Here is a 17,367-nt window from a genome sequence, read left to right as displayed (position 1 = left end):
TCATCAGCGTACAGTCTAGTGCTGTGAAACTACTCTTTAAGCCTTCATCAGCGTACAGTCTAGTGCTGTGAAACTACTCTTTAAGCCTTCATCAGCGTACAGTCTAGTGCTGTGAAACTACTCTTTAAGCCTTCATCAGCGTACAGTCTAGTGCTGTGAAACTACTCTTTAAGCCTTCATCAGCGTACAGTCTAGTGCTGTGAAACTACTCTTTAAGCCTTCATCAGCGTACAGTCTAGTGCTGTGAAACTACTCTTTAAGCCTTCATCAGCGTACAGTCTAGTGCTGTGAAACTACTCTTTAAGCCTTCATCAGCGTACAGTCTAGTGCTGTGAAACTACTCTTTAAGCCTTCATCAGCGTACAGTCTAGTGCTGTGAAACTACTCTTTAAGCCTTCATCAGCGTACAGTCTAGTGCTGTGAAACTACTCTTTAAGCCTTCATCAGCGTACAGTCTAGTGCTGTGAAACTACTCTTTAAGCCTTCATCAGCGTACAGTCTAGTGCTGTGAAACTACTCTTTAAGCCTTCATCAGCGTACAGTCTAGTGCTGTGAAACTACTCTTTAAGCCTTCATCAGCGTACAGTCTAGTGCTGTGAAACTACTCTTTAAGCCTTCATCAGCGTACAGTCTAGTGCTGTGAAACTACTCTTTAAGCCTTCATCAGCGTACAGTCTAGTGCTGTGAAACTACTCTTTAAGCCTTCATCAGCGTACAGTCTAGTGCTGTGAAACTACTCTTTAAGCCTTCATCAGCGTACAGTCTAGTGCTGTGAAACTACTCTTTAAGCCTTCATCAGCGTACAGTCTAGTGCTGTGAAACTACTCTTTAAGCCTTCATCAGCGTACAGTCTAGTGCTGTGAAACTACTCTTTAAGCCTTCATCAGCGTACAGTCTAGTGCTGTGAAACTACTCTTTAAGCCTTCATCAGCGTACAGTCTAGTGCTGTGAAACTACTCTTTAAGCCTTCATCAGCGTACAGTCTAGTGCTGTGAAACTACTCTTTAAGCCTTCATCAGCGTACAGTCTAGTGCTGTGAAACTACTCTTTAAGCCTTCATCAGCGTACAGTCTAGTGCTGTGAAACTACTCTTTAAGCCTTCATCAGCGTACAGTCTAGTGCTGTGAAACTACTCTTTAAGCCTTCATCAGCGTACAGTCTAGTGCTGTGAAACTACTCTTTAAGCCTTCATCAGCGTACAGTCTAGTGCTGTGAAACTACTCTTTAAGCCTTCATCAGCGTACAGTCTAGTGCTGTGAAACTACTCTTTAAGCCTTCATCAGCGTACAGTCTAGTGCTGTGAAACTACTCTTTAAGCCTTCATCAGCGTACAGTCTAGTGCTGTGAAACTACTCTTTAAGCCTTCATCAGCGTACAGTCTAGTGCTGTGAAACTACTCTTTAAGCCTTCATCAGCGTACAGTCTAGTGCTGTGAAACTACTCTTTAAGCCTTCATCAGCGTACAGTCTAGTGCTGTGAAACTACTCTTTAAGCCTTCATCAGCGTACAGTCTAGTGCTGTGAAACTACTCTTTAAGCCTTCATCAGCGTACAGTCTAGTGCTGTGAAACTACTCTTTAAGCCTTCATCAGCGTACAGTCTAGTGCTGTGAAACTACTCTTTAAGCCTTCATCAGCGTACAGTCTAGTGCTGTGAAACTACTCTTTAAGCCTTCATCAGCGTACAGTCTAGTGCTGTGAAACTACTCTTTAAGCCTTCATCAGCGTACAGTCTAGTGCTGTGAAACTACTCTTTAAGCCTTCATCAGCGTACAGTCTAGTGCTGTGAAACTACTCTTTAAGCCTTCATCAGCGTACAGTCTAGTGCTGTGAAACTACTCTTTAAGCCTTCATCAGCGTACAGTCTAGTGCTGTGAAACTACTCTTTAAGCCTTCATCAGCGTACAGTCTAGTGCTGTGAAACTACTCTTTAAGCCTTCATCAGCGTACAGTCTAGTGCTGTGAAACTACTCTTTAAGCCTTCATCAGCGTACAGTCTAGTGCTGTGAAACTACTCTTTAAGCCTTCATCAGCGTACAGTCTAGTGCTGTGAAACTACTCTTTAAGCCTTCATCAGCGTACAGTCTAGTGCTGTGAAACTACTCTTTAAGCCTTCATCAGCGTACAGTCTAGTGCTGTGAAACTACTCTTTAAGCCTTCATCAGCGTACAGTCTAGTGCTGTGAAACTACTCTTTAAGCCTTCATCAGCGTACAGTCTAGTGCTGTGAAACTACTCTTTAAGCCTTCATCAGCGTACAGTCTAGTGCTGTGAAACTACTCTTTAAGCCTTCATCAGCGTACAGTCTAGTGCTGTGAAACTACTCTTTAAGCCTTCATCAGCGTACAGTCTAGTGCTGTGAAACTACTCTTTAAGCCTTCATCAGCGTACAGTCTAGTGCTGTGAAACTACTCTTTAAGCCTTCATCAGCGTACAGTCTAGTGCTGTGAAACTACTCTTTAAGCCTTCATCAGCGTACAGTCTAGTGCTGTGAAACTACTCTTTAAGCCTTCATCAGCGTACAGTCTAGTGCTGTGAAACTACTCTTTAAGCCTTCATCAGCGTACAGTCTAGTGCTGTGAAACTACTCTTTAAGCCTTCATCAGCGTACAGTCTAGTGCTGTGAAACTACTCTTTAAGCCTTCATCAGCGTACAGTCTAGTGCTGTGAAACTACTCTTTAAGCCTTCATCAGCGTACAGTCTAGTGCTGTGAAACTACTCTTTAAGCCTTCATCAGCGTACAGTCTAGTGCTGTGAAACTACTCTTTAAGCCTTCATCAGCGTACAGTCTAGTGCTGTGAAACTACTCTTTAAGCCTTCATCAGCGTACAGTCTAGTGCTGTGAAACTACTCTTTAAGCCTTCATCAGCGTACAGTCTAGTGCTGTGAAACTACTCTTTAAGCCTTCATCAGCGTACAGTCTAGTGCTGTGAAACTACTCTTTAAGCCTTCATCAGCGTACAGTCTAGTGCTGTGAAACTACTCTTTAAGCCTTCATCAGCGTACAGTCTAGTGCTGTGAAACTACTCTTTAAGCCTTCATCAGCGTACAGTCTAGTGCTGTGAAACTACTCTTTAAGCCTTCATCAGCGTACAGTCTAGTGCTGTGAAACTACTCTTTAAGCCTTCATCAGCGTACAGTCTAGTGCTGTGAAACTACTCTTTAAGCCTTCATCAGCGTACAGTCTAGTGCTGTGAAACTACTCTTTAAGCCTTCATCAGCGTACAGTCTAGTGCTGTGAAACTACTCTTTAAGCCTTCATCAGCGTACAGTCTAGTGCTGTGAAACTACTCTTTAAGCCTTCATCAGCGTACAGTCTAGTGCTGTGAAACTACTCTTTAAGCCTTCATCAGCGTACAGTCTAGTGCTGTGAAACTACTCTTTAAGCCTTCATCAGCGTACAGTCTAGTGCTGTGAAACTACTCTTTAAGCCTTCATCAGCGTACAGTCTAGTGCTGTGAAACTACTCTTTAAGCCTTCATCAGCGTACAGTCTAGTGCTGTGAAACTACTCTTTAAGCCTTCATCAGCGTACAGTCTAGTGCTGTGAAACTACTCTTTAAGCCTTCATCAGCGTACAGTCTAGTGCTGTGAAACTACTCTTTAAGCCTTCATCAGCGTACAGTCTAGTGCTGTGAAACTACTCTTTAAGCCTTCATCAGCGTACAGTCTAGTGCTGTGAAACTACTCTTTAAGCCTTCATCAGCGTACAGTCTAGTGCTGTGAAACTACTCTTTAAGCCTTCATCAGCGTACAGTCTAGTGCTGTGAAACTACTCTTTAAGCCTTCATCAGCGTACAGTCTAGTGCTGTGAAACTACTCTTTAAGCCTTCATCAGCGTACAGTCTAGTGCTGTGAAACTACTCTTTAAGCCTTCATCAGCGTACAGTCTAGTGCTGTGAAACTACTCTTTAAGCCTTCATCAGCGTACAGTCTAGTGCTGTGAAACTACTCTTTAAGCCTTCATCAGCGTACAGTCTAGTGCTGTGAAACTACTCTTTAAGCCTTCATCAGCGTACAGTCTAGTGCTGTGAAACTACTCTTTAAGCCTTCATCAGCGTACAGTCTAGTGCTGTGAAACTACTCTTTAAGCCTTCATCAGCGTACAGTCTAGTGCTGTGAAACTACTCTTTAAGCCTTCATCAGCGTACAGTCTAGTGCTGTGAAACTACTCTTTAAGCCTTCATCAGCGTACAGTCTAGTGCTGTGAAACTACTCTTTAAGCCTTCATCAGCGTACAGTCTAGTGCTGTGAAACTACTCTTTAAGCCTTCATCAGCGTACAGTCTAGTGCTGTGAAACTACTCTTTAAGCCTTCATCAGCGTACAGTCTAGTGCTGTGAAACTACTCTTTAAGCCTTCATCAGCGTACAGTCTAGTGCTGTGAAACTACTCTTTAAGCCTTCATCAGCGTACAGTCTAGTGCTGTGAAACTACTCTTTAAGCCTTCATCAGCGTACAGTCTAGTGCTGTGAAACTACTCTTTAAGCCTTCATCAGCGTACAGTCTAGTGCTGTGAAACTACTCTTTAAGCCTTCATCAGCGTACAGTCTAGTGCTGTGAAACTACTCTTTAAGCCTTCATCAGCGTACAGTCTAGTGCTGTGAAACTACTCTTTAAGCCTTCATCAGCGTACAGTCTAGTGCTGTGAAACTACTCTTTAAGCCTTCATCAGCGTACAGTCTAGTGCTGTGAAACTACTCTTTAAGCCTTCATCAGCGTACAGTCTAGTGCTGTGAAACTACTCTTTAAGCCTTCATCAGCGTACAGTCTAGTGCTGTGAAACTACTCTTTAAGCCTTCATCAGCGTACAGTCTAGTGCTGTGAAACTACTCTTTAAGCCTTCATCAGCGTACAGTCTAGTGCTGTGAAACTACTCTTTAAGCCTTCATCAGCGTACAGTCTAGTGCTGTGAAACTACTCTTTAAGCCTTCATCAGCGTACAGTCTAGTGCTGTGAAACTACTCTTTAAGCCTTCATCAGCGTACAGTCTAGTGCTGTGAAACTACTCTTTAAGCCTTCATCAGCGTACAGTCTAGTGCTGTGAAACTACTCTTTAAGCCTTCATCAGCGTACAGTCTAGTGCTGTGAAACTACTCTTTAAGCCTTCATCAGCGTACAGTCTAGTGCTGTGAAACTACTCTTTAAGCCTTCATCAGCGTACAGTCTAGTGCTGTGAAACTACTCTTTAAGCCTTCATCAGCGTACAGTCTAGTGCTGTGAAACTACTCTTTAAGCCTTCATCAGCGTACAGTCTAGTGCTGTGAAACTACTCTTTAAGCCTTCATCAGCGTACAGTCTAGTGCTGTGAAACTACTCTTTAAGCCTTCATCAGCGTACAGTCTAGTGCTGTGAAACTACTCTTTAAGCCTTCATCAGCGTACAGTCTAGTGCTGTGAAACTACTCTTTAAGCCTTCATCAGCGTACAGTCTAGTGCTGTGAAACTACTCTTTAAGCCTTCATCAGCGTACAGTCTAGTGCTGTGAAACTACTCTTTAAGCCTTCATCAGCGTACAGTCTAGTGCTGTGAAACTACTCTTTAAGCCTTCATCAGCGTACAGTCTAGTGCTGTGAAACTACTCTTTAAGCCTTCATCAGCGTACAGTCTAGTGCTGTGAAACTACTCTTTAAGCCTTCATCAGCGTACAGTCTAGTGCTGTGAAACTACTCTTTAAGCCTTCATCAGCGTACAGTCTAGTGCTGTGAAACTACTCTTTAAGCCTTCATCAGCGTACAGTCTAGTGCTGTGAAACTACTCTTTAAGCCTTCATCAGCGTACAGTCTAGTGCTGTGAAACTACTCTTTAAGCCTTCATCAGCGTACAGTCTAGTGCTGTGAAACTACTCTTTAAGCCTTCATCAGCGTACAGTCTAGTGCTGTGAAACTACTCTTTAAGCCTTCATCAGCGTACAGTCTAGTGCTGTGAAACTACTCTTTAAGCCTTCATCAGCGTACAGTCTAGTGCTGTGAAACTACTCTTTAAGCCTTCATCAGCGTACAGTCTAGTGCTGTGAAACTACTCTTTAAGCCTTCATCAGCGTACAGTCTAGTGCTGTGAAACTACTCTTTAAGCCTTCATCAGCGTACAGTCTAGTGCTGTGAAACTACTCTTTAAGCCTTCATCAGCGTACAGTCTAGTGCTGTGAAACTACTCTTTAAGCCTTCATCAGCGTACAGTCTAGTGCTGTGAAACTACTCTTTAAGCCTTCATCAGCGTACAGTCTAGTGCTGTGAAACTACTCTTTAAGCCTTCATCAGCGTACAGTCTAGTGCTGTGAAACTACTCTTTAAGCCTTCATCAGCGTACAGTCTAGTGCTGTGAAACTACTCTTTAAGCCTTCATCAGCGTACAGTCTAGTGCTGTGAAACTACTCTTTAAGCCTTCATCAGCGTACAGTCTAGTGCTGTGAAACTACTCTTTAAGCCTTCATCAGCGTACAGTCTAGTGCTGTGAAACTACTCTTTAAGCCTTCATCAGCGTACAGTCTAGTGCTGTGAAACTACTCTTTAAGCCTTCATCAGCGTACAGTCTAGTGCTGTGAAACTACTCTTTAAGCCTTCATCAGCGTACAGTCTAGTGCTGTGAAACTACTCTTTAAGCCTTCATCAGCGTACAGTCTAGTGCTGTGAAACTACTCTTTAAGCCTTCATCAGCGTACAGTCTAGTGCTGTGAAACTACTCTTTAAGCCTTCATCAGCGTACAGTCTAGTGCTGTGAAACTACTCTTTAAGCCTTCATCAGCGTACAGTCTAGTGCTGTGAAACTACTCTTTAAGCCTTCATCAGCGTACAGTCTAGTGCTGTGAAACTACTCTTTAAGCCTTCATCAGCGTACAGTCTAGTGCTGTGAAACTACTCTTTAAGCCTTCATCAGCGTACAGTCTAGTGCTGTGAAACTACTCTTTAAGCCTTCATCAGCGTACAGTCTAGTGCTGTGAAACTACTCTTTAAGCCTTCATCAGCGTACAGTCTAGTGCTGTGAAACTACTCTTTAAGCCTTCATCAGCGTACAGTCTAGTGCTGTGAAACTACTCTTTAAGCCTTCATCAGCGTACAGTCTAGTGCTGTGAAACTACTCTTTAAGCCTTCATCAGCGTACAGTCTAGTGCTGTGAAACTACTCTTTAAGCCTTCATCAGCGTACAGTCTAGTGCTGTGAAACTACTCTTTAAGCCTTCATCAGCGTACAGTCTAGTGCTGTGAAACTACTCTTTAAGCCTTCATCAGCGTACAGTCTAGTGCTGTGAAACTACTCTTTAAGCCTTCATCAGCGTACAGTCTAGTGCTGTGAAACTACTCTTTAAGCCTTCATCAGCGTACAGTCTAGTGCTGTGAAACTACTCTTTAAGCCTTCATCAGCGTACAGTCTAGTGCTGTGAAACTACTCTTTAAGCCTTCATCAGCGTACAGTCTAGTGCTGTGAAACTACTCTTTAAGCCTTCATCAGCGTACAGTCTAGTGCTGTGAAACTACTCTTTAAGCCTTCATCAGCGTACAGTCTAGTGCTGTGAAACTACTCTTTAAGCCTTCATCAGCGTACAGTCTAGTGCTGTGAAACTACTCTTTAAGCCTTCATCAGCGTACAGTCTAGTGCTGTGAAACTACTCTTTAAGCCTTCATCAGCGTACAGTCTAGTGCTGTGAAACTACTCTTTAAGCCTTCATCAGCGTACAGTCTAGTGCTGTGAAACTACTCTTTAAGCCTTCATCAGCGTACAGTCTAGTGCTGTGAAACTACTCTTTAAGCCTTCATCAGCGTACAGTCTAGTGCTGTGAAACTACTCTTTAAGCCTTCATCAGCGTACAGTCTAGTGCTGTGAAACTACTCTTTAAGCCTTCATCAGCGTACAGTCTAGTGCTGTGAAACTACTCTTTAAGCCTTCATCAGCGTACAGTCTAGTGCTGTGAAACTACTCTTTAAGCCTTCATCAGCGTACAGTCTAGTGCTGTGAAACTACTCTTTAAGCCTTCATCAGCGTACAGTCTAGTGCTGTGAAACTACTCTTTAAGCCTTCATCAGCGTACAGTCTAGTGCTGTGAAACTACTCTTTAAGCCTTCATCAGCGTACAGTCTAGTGCTGTGAAACTACTCTTTAAGCCTTCATCAGCGTACAGTCTAGTGCTGTGAAACTACTCTTTAAGCCTTCATCAGCGTACAGTCTAGTGCTGTGAAACTACTCTTTAAGCCTTCATCAGCGTACAGTCTAGTGCTGTGAAACTACTCTTTAAGCCTTCATCAGCGTACAGTCTAGTGCTGTGAAACTACTCTTTAAGCCTTCATCAGCGTACAGTCTAGTGCTGTGAAACTACTCTTTAAGCCTTCATCAGCGTACAGTCTAGTGCTGTGAAACTACTCTTTAAGCCTTCATCAGCGTACAGTCTAGTGCTGTGAAACTACTCTTTAAGCCTTCATCAGCGTACAGTCTAGTGCTGTGAAACTACTCATCAGCGTACAGTCTAGTGCTGTGAAACTACTCATCAGCGTACAGTCTAGTGCTGTGAAACTACTCTTTAAGCCTTCATCAGCGTACAGTCTAGTGCTGTGAAACTACTCATCAGCGTACAGTCTAGTGCTGTGAAACTACTCATCAGCGTACAGTCTAGTGCTGTGAAACTACTCTTTAAGCCTTCATCAGCGTACAGTCTAGTGCTGTGAAACTACTCTTTAAGCCTTCATCAGCGTACAGTCTAGTGCTGTGAAACTACTCTTTAAGCCTTCATCAGCGTACAGTCTAGTGCTGTGAAACTACTCTTCATCAGCGTACAGTCTAGTGCTGTGAAACTACTCTTTAAGCCTTCATCAGCGTACAGTCTAGTGCTGTGAAACTACTCTTTAAGCCTTCATCAGCGTACAGTCTAGTGCTGTGAAACTACTCTTTAAGCCTTCATCAGCGTACAGTCTAGTGCTGTGAAACTACTCATCAGCGTACAGTCTAGTGCTGTGAAACTACTCTTTAAGCCTTCATCAGCGTACAGTCTAGTGCTGTGAAACTACTCATCAGCGTACAGTCTAGTGCTGTGAAACTACTCTTTAAGCCTTCATCAGCGTACAGTCTAGTGCTGTGAAACTACTCTTTAAGCCTTCATCAGCGTACAGTCTAGTGCTGTGAAACTACTCTTTAAGCCTTCATCAGCGTACAGTCTAGTGCTGTGAAACTACTCTTTAAGCCTTCATCAGCGTACAGTCTAGTGCTGTGAAACTACTCTTTAAGCCTTCATCAGCGTACAGTCTAGTGCTGTGAAACTACTCTTTAAGCCTTCATCAGCGTACAGTCTAGTGCTGTGAAACTACTCTTTAAGCCTTCATCAGCGTACAGTCTAGTGCTGTGAAACTACTCTTTAAGCCTTCATCAGCGTACAGTCTAGTGCTGTGAAACTACTCTTTAAGCCTTCATCAGCGTACAGTCTAGTGCTGTGAAACTACTCTTTAAGCCTTCATCAGCGTACAGTCTAGTGCTGTGAAACTACTCTTTAAGCCTTCATCAGCGTACAGTCTAGTGCTGTGAAACTACTCTTTAAGCCTTCATCAGCGTACAGTCTAGTGCTGTGAAACTACTCTTTAAGCCTTCATCAGCGTACAGTCTAGTGCTGTGAAACTACTCTTTAAGCCTTCATCAGCGTACAGTCTAGTGCTGTGAAACTACTCTTTAAGCCTTCATCAGCGTACAGTCTAGTGCTGTGAAACTACTCTTTAAGCCTTCATCAGCGTACAGTCTAGTGCTGTGAAACTACTCTTTAAGCCTTCATCAGCGTACAGTCTAGTGCTGTGAAACTACTCTTTAAGCCTTCATCAGCGTACAGTCTAGTGCTGTGAAACTACTCTTTAAGCCTTCATCAGCGTACAGTCTAGTGCTGTGAAACTACTCTTTAAGCCTTCATCAGCGTACAGTCTAGTGCTGTGAAACTACTCTTTAAGCCTTCATCAGCGTACAGTCTAGTGCTGTGAAACTACTCTTTAAGCCTTCATCAGCGTACAGTCTAGTGCTGTGAAACTACTCTTTAAGCCTTCATCAGCGTACAGTCTAGTGCTGTGAAACTACTCTTTAAGCCTTCATCAGCGTACAGTCTAGTGCTGTGAAACTACTCTTTAAGCCTTCATCAGCGTACAGTCTAGTGCTGTGAAACTACTCTTTAAGCCTTCATCAGCGTACAGTCTAGTGCTGTGAAACTACTCTTTAAGCCTTCATCAGCGTACAGTCTAGTGCTGTGAAACTACTCTGAGTCGTGCGCGCATTTCTACTTTCAACTGTTCACATTGTAACCTTATCTGGGTACAAATAATGCGTTGTGGCCCCTGGATGGATGGGTAGTGATTTACTGTGTACCTTGTGATTGTATTACGTCAGAGACTCAGGATGTGTGTAGATCCTGCCCACCCACACTGCCCCAGCTGATTGGACCGTTGTTTTCTCAATTACAGTACATTAATTGCATTAATTCCATGGACTTTATTTATTTCCATGGACATGGGAAAAAATCATTGTTTTATTATTTGATGGCCTTGCTGCCCTGGCATTTGGCCTTTGTGCCCTCACGTGGCTTTCCACCTAAAATGACCCTGACATGTTATTTTACGATGATAGTACATGATTAAAGGAGGCGTTCGGACCAAAACATGACCCCCCCCCCCCCCCCCCCCTGAATGTGCATGTTTTCATAAACCTTCCTACCTGGTTTGGTGGATTTCCCTCATTGCTGCCTCTGCCTCAACCGCACCATCTGAGATCTGCCAACTTCTCCCCCACGGCTCTTCATCATCTCCCAAAAGCGCTTATTTTGGATGCTTTTTCTTTTTTCTATAATGTATCGTCTATTTACGGTTACAATAGAGGCACAGGCGCGCTGTTAGCAGCAGTAAACGCATGAGAACGACCAAAGACAGCTTCCTAGCCCAGGCGAGATTCTCCCCTTCCGGTCCGGCTGGGCTCCGCTTGGAGGAAGTGAATCTCCACTGCCCCGTTGTCAATAGTTTACTGCTGCTGATTGGAACCGTAAATAGACGATTCATTAAAAAGAAAAGAAAAAAGAAAAAACCTTGGAGCGGCCAAAATAAGCGTTTTTTTGGGAGACGACGAAGAGCCCGTTTTAGCTGTGGGGAGAGGTTGGCAGATCTCTGAACAGAGGCAGTAGGGGTGTAACGATACATTTTAATAGCGATTCGATACATATCACGATACATGGTTGACGATACGATACATGGACGATATTGGTTCATTCATGGCGATACGATACGATTCGATTTAATGATTTAAAATTGATATAGTAACTATTTAGCAAAGAAATTAAATCTGTGTGAAAAGTGTGGATAGTGCAGGTTTTTAAGGGAAACATGTATTATTATGGATATAAATGAGTAAACACGGTGATTATCTTCCAAATACATGGACATTATTGTATTGAAAAACCTGCACCTTGACATGAACCCAGAGATTACACACATTCATCGATAGACCAGTGTAGCTATATGGAAAGGAAAAGTAATTAAACCCCTCCTTTTAATTTTTTCTCCTTAAAAATGCTAAATACAATGCACAAGTAGGTAGTATCGATACAATCGATTCTTTACACTGCCGATTCGATACGATACAAAATAAAACAATACGATTCAATTTTAGCTGTTTTCATTTCGATCTACTTCGATTTTTTAAGTTAAAAACGATATTTCGATACAGTTACTATATCGTTACACCCCTAAGAGGCAGCAATGAGGGAAATCCACCAAACCAGGTAGGAAGGTTTATGAAAACATGCACATTCAGCATCTGTGGATATATTGTTAAGAACCACCTATAAACATGCCTGTTTCAATAAGCATGTCATTGAGCTTCTCCTACAGTTAATTGTTTTCCTGAGATGCATTGTACAGTTTGTTTTAGTTTTTCCTAATAATTTGAATGCTTCCTGCTGTTTTTATTTCTGTTTTATGTAAAGCACTTTGTGAGTTCTTTCTGTGAAAAGTAAATCCTGCTATTGTCCTTGCAGGTCCCAGAAGGAGTGACGGTGTTGATGAGTGCCACCAGGAGCTGTTATTCTAAGAGTGACAGGGTGTTCCAGTTCTCCATGGAGCACCCTGTCCCCTCCTACCTGGTGGCCTTGGTGGCAGGGGACCTGAAGCACGCAGACATCGGACCCAGGTCTGCAAACTCATGCAGTTAATGGATTTTAATGGCATTGTGCCCCGATTTGTAGCCTGCTTGTCGTGTGATGAATGATGTGAGCTTGTAGGTGTGCTATAGCATAGGTCTTCAACAGGGGCCCAGGACCCCTCCCTAATGAGTCGGATTTTAAATGTCCCTTGTCTATTTGGTTTCCAGGAGCCGCGTGTGGGCGGAGCCCTGTCTGTTGTCATGTGCGGTGAACAAGCTAGGGGGCAGTGTGGAGCGCTGGCTGGCTGTGGCTGAGGAGCTGTTTGGACCCTACCTCTGGGGAAGGTGACTGACTGAGTGACTCGCTGAGTGGATCTGGGTCCTAAACCACCTCTTACCTTTGTTTTAGGGGTTTAGGGTTAGGGTTAGGGTGACTAACAGAGAAATATGTGTGGGGAGGAATTAAAGGAGTAGTTCACCCCAAAATAACTTTTTTCCTATTGATTACTCATGCCATGGAGACTTGAGTTCAATAATATGTTTTGTTTTTTGTCACATTCCTAAGACAATAATTGTATTACAATGTATTTACCCCCTTTGATTCCGGATGGGGACCCAAATGCATTTGGGTCCCCATCCGGAATCAATAGGGGTAAATTTACTATAGTCCCATTTTTGTCTTAGGAATGTGAGAAATACAAAATAATATGATTGAACTCAAGTCTCCATGGCATGAGTAATCAAAAAAAAAGTTATTTTGGGGTGAACTACTCCTTTAATTGGCATAACGACTAAATCGGGGAGAAAAAGGGGTGAATAATAATTGTCTACAATACAAAATGAAAGCTTGTAGATCTGCTACTTTTGCTATTTTTGAATTTGAATCCTGAAAAGTAACACTTTTGGACATTGGAGGAGGTTACCACCCGACCCCATTAGTTATTATATATTAGTTATTATTCATTTCATTTGTTAGTTACACCATTTCTACACTGTGCAATTTTAGTTTACAAGGCCTCCAAGGCGAACAGAATCGCAATTATTTGTATGACAATTGGTCAGCTACATTTTTTATCATTGTGACAGCCCTACTTTTACACTACTGCGGTGTAAGGCATAAAGGTTTGGGGACCAGTGCTCCAATCAATCACCTGATTGATTTTGATTTGAGCCACAGACCACCATTTGATGAGATTTATTCTCTCAGACACAAAACGTAGAATATTTTGTTATCGTTGGATTTGTCCACAATTCCATGCTGTATTGTTGTGGTTCCATAGGAGAGATAACAGGCAGACTTTAATCAAAATAACAATTCTTCTACATTCTCTAATTGTGTAGACATCTTGTAAATTAAGTAATGCAGATGTCTAACAATAATTTAACTCTTGAGTGTGTAAAATGAAACCAAATGGACCCAGATCTATAATTTGGTTTCCAACTCTCCATTTTTTAGCTGGGGACCACCTGGAACCCCCTCAAGGACCACTGGTGGCCCCCGGTCTACTGGTTGAAAACCACTGATCTAAAGTTAAGATCAATCAGATGATTGATTGGGGGCAGTGGTTAGCACTGTTTAGGGGTTTTCAAAGTGGGTGTCGACTCGGGGCACCCTGGGGTGCCGTGACGGCAGTCCAGGGGTGCCACGAGATCATTTGATAATATTTGGAATTTATTTGGACACTTGAAAAAATATTTATTATCATTTTAAACTTGAAGTACAAAGTTATTTTCAGTCAGTTCTAACCAAAATGGCTGTTATCTCAACGTTTTCCTCGCAAGATAATCACTAAAATATCATCACTGTCGGGCAGAAGCCTCGTATCTCCAAGTTTCAAATGTGAGTGTCTTTTGGTAAAGCAAAGCCCTGCTTCATCAAGACTGTCGCACAAAACTAGTGAAAACAGCCGATCTACAAGCACACAACAACTCGCGGTGTGAGGCGTTGTGTGCTTGTAGATCTGCTGTTTTCACTTGTTTAGTACATTTTATAGATGATAAATACAAAATGAATGGTTTTGGACATACAATGTTTCCACCCGACAACGACGATATGCTATAAATATAAGGTGCTGGGAGTGAAAATTATAATGTAGGGGTGCCTCGGATTAAAAACACATATTCATGGGGTGCCCTGAGACACCCTGCTCTAGATGATATGTTTTTTCTTAATCAGTGTGACTGCTGGTCCCCCCAGGTGTGACATGGTGTTCCTGCCCCCCTCCTTCCCCATCGTTGCTATGGAGAACCCGTGCCTGACCTTCATCATCGCCTCCATCCTGGAGAGCAGTGAGTTCCTGCTCATCGACGTCATCCACGAGATCGCCCACGGCTGGTTTGGGAACGCCGTCACCAACGCCACCTGGGAAGACATGTGGCTGAGCGAGGGCCTGGCCACCTACGCTCAGAGGAGGATCACCACACAGGCCTACGGTAGGACCTGCTGTGCCAGTTACTTAAGGGGGCCAGTTATCCAGATTTAATATGAAACAAACCTGGAACTAAAGGGTCCAACGTTTGGCCGCTAGTGTCGCTGTTTTCCCCCCGTGCTGATATCCCCCCATGAATTTTTCCCGAACTTTACATTTGATTTTCTTACCTTAATAAACATCGTCACAAATACTTTATGGTTCCTGTCGCTACTTTAAAGTTTCCTTTCAATCAACATGATATGCGTGTTTTGTGAAAATATTCCATCCCATTTATTTAACAATTGAATTGTTAAAGCTGGCTATGCTAAGACTCCTTCTAAGCTCCTTCTTCTACGTCTGCTTTATTTTCGGCAAGCAAGCACATTCTCCCAAGTATCCCTGCGGTTGCACGTGACCAATAGCATTCCTTTGGTACCATTAATACAATGATGGCGGACAAGGGCAAAAAAATATTCATTTTTGCTCTGATAGAAACCAATGGGTCACGTGACGGTTCCCACTGTCCATATTTCTTACGGTCTGTGTTTACTACTGGATGTCTGTGAGCATTTCCTTCAACTAAATGACGTAAAATGCGAAGTTCTGGTGTTCAATCCACCCCAAGGCATAACCCCCATAGAAAGGAACCTTGGTTCACTACTTGCTAATTTACAACCCCACTGCCAGAAACCTGGGTGTATGTCTAGTTTCTGAACTCTCCAGTAACACATGAAAAGAAGGTTGTTCCAACCTCTTTTTACCGCCTCAGAAACAACATTCCTTCCACCCCTGACCCGCTGCTGCTTGAAAAAGGCTGGAATGAAGATTATAAAGTATTCCTCAGTGTTCTCAGTCAGCGGTTCATCAAAGACACATACTGTACTGCTTTGGTTGAGTTGACATTGTAAAACATTAACCAAAACCAAAAGCAAAATGTATCCACGATGCATTTGTTTACTCACACCTTGACTACTGTAATTCCCTCTATTCCTGCCTCTTGTGTTTAGCACTCCTGAACATTCCAAAGTGACAAATGAAAACAGAAGTTGAACGAGCCTTTGCTTTCAGAGCCCCGACAACACTCTGGAATGCCTTGCCTGTTTGAAATCCCTTCTGAAAACTCACCTTTTATAAAGCTGCTTTCAACCCCCAGCACTTTGAATTTTAATGTATGCCATTATTATTATTATTTTTTGTTATTGTGTGTGGTATATCCACAAGAGGGCACTTGCTGCCAGTTGTCAAGAACAAGCTTACAAAAGGTGATTGTAACTAATATTTATTTCATGTCTAGAGTTTAACTGACGTTGCTGTTATGTTATTTGACCTGATTTACTCCTTCTGGTGGTTCTACTTGAATGTTGTCAGACATGAAATAAGGTCTCATGTTATCTACCGGACTGATACTTTTATCCTGTTAGGGTTTCAGCAATGCGAGTGTCAATTAAAGATACAGCTTTAGATAGATTTATTATCCCAAGAGGGAAAATCGGGCGCCAAGAGGCGGCACAGCAGTTAATGTTACAGGGAAGTATAAGAAGAAAAAAAGTACTGTTGTGTACGCTGAGAAAACAAAGCAAAAAAATTAGCTTCAACAATACAGAGCAGTTTTAAACATGGATAAAAAAAAAATAAAAAAAAATAAGATGATGTCTAGCTGGAACGTGCACACATAGACATCAAAGGGGGCTTGAGCCCCTGCCCTTTTATCCGTCTGTAAAAAGGGCCCTCTCCAGAACCATGAATGCAGTTTTCACTATGGTGAAAGAAACACAAATGCCCCCTCTTTCCATGCCATACCTGAAGGCAGCATTCAAGAGAATTGCCTTGTCCAAACTCTCCTGAACTTGAATGCAGCATCTTAAGTTGAAAAAACAGCCCTCTCTGTGTAGAAATCCATGCCGTCACGCCACATCTCCAGTATTGACTTGATTATGCTTATTCAGACAATAAAATTCCTCTGTGTTGTCACTGTCTTGTGGAAGTGTTTCACACTCAACGTAGCCTACTCAGTCAGCAGTGCATCAAAGACGCATACTACTTTGCTTGAGTTGACATTGTAAAACATTGACCCAATAATTCAAATATATATTTTTGAAAGTGATTCTTTCCCCCAAAGTTGCTGACTATTCGTGGCTCAATAAAAGTATTCTACAGCCTTGCTGACTGACTCCGCCCCCTCTCCAGGTGAGCCCTTCACCTGTCTGGAAACTGTGTTCCGATTGGACGCTCTCCACAGACAGCTCCGCCTTCTAGGAGACAACAACCCTGTCAGCAAACTGCAGGCCAAATTTGAGCCAGGTAAACTCCTGACACACACACACACACACACACACACACACACACACACACACACACACACACACACACACACACACACACACACAACTAGGGATGGAGCTGGAAACAAGGGTCCGCTACAAACTAGCTCTAAGTTGACATTCCACAGACAAGAAGACAGAGCGCTCTGGCCATATTCATCTGTCTAGTCAAATATCTTGTGTTGTGTTCATAGACGGTTGTGTCCCCTCTTAACTCATGTGCTGCCATGGCCGAGGAGCCCAAAAAAATCCCGTTGTACGGCCCTGCCATGCCCGAGGAACCCGAGAATAAAAAAATAAAAATAAAAAAAAGTTTTTTTTCAAAAAAAAATGTTTGACCCCAAAAAATGTATTAGGCATGATAGCGATCGCGAAATTGCATGTTTAACCCCCATAGCAACCCCATCTTTCAAACATGGCATTCATCTTTGTTTACATTTTAGGAAAACATAATGGCTGCTATCTCATGAATGCCTGAACGGATTTCCATTCGGATTTTTTTGTTTGAAAGCTGTGAGCAATGTGGACACACGTGGTGCATTATCTAGGCATGG

General features: G+C 42.7%; 1 protein-coding gene across 1 annotated transcript in view; it reads left to right on the top strand.

Moving 5' to 3' along the window:
- Positions 1–17,367, top strand: part of rnpepl1 (arginyl aminopeptidase like 1) — a 35,210-nt gene that overhangs the window by 10,993 nt on the left and 6,850 nt on the right. The window contains exons 5-8 of the mRNA XM_080731441.1: positions 11,978–12,129; positions 12,310–12,426; positions 14,279–14,514; positions 16,680–16,793. Of these exons, the coding sequence (XP_080587567.1) occupies positions 11,978–12,129; positions 12,310–12,426; positions 14,279–14,514; positions 16,680–16,793 (619 nt within the window). The remainder of the gene's footprint in view (positions 1–11,977; positions 12,130–12,309; positions 12,427–14,278; positions 14,515–16,679; positions 16,794–17,367) is intronic.

Source organism: Nannobrachium achirus (genome assembly GCF_963921795.1).
Source record: "Nannobrachium achirus genome assembly, chromosome: 8".
In the NCBI taxonomy this organism is placed as follows: domain Eukaryota; kingdom Metazoa; phylum Chordata; class Actinopteri; order Myctophiformes; family Myctophidae; genus Nannobrachium; species Nannobrachium achirus.
This window is presented reverse-complemented; position numbering and strand designations above follow the sequence as displayed.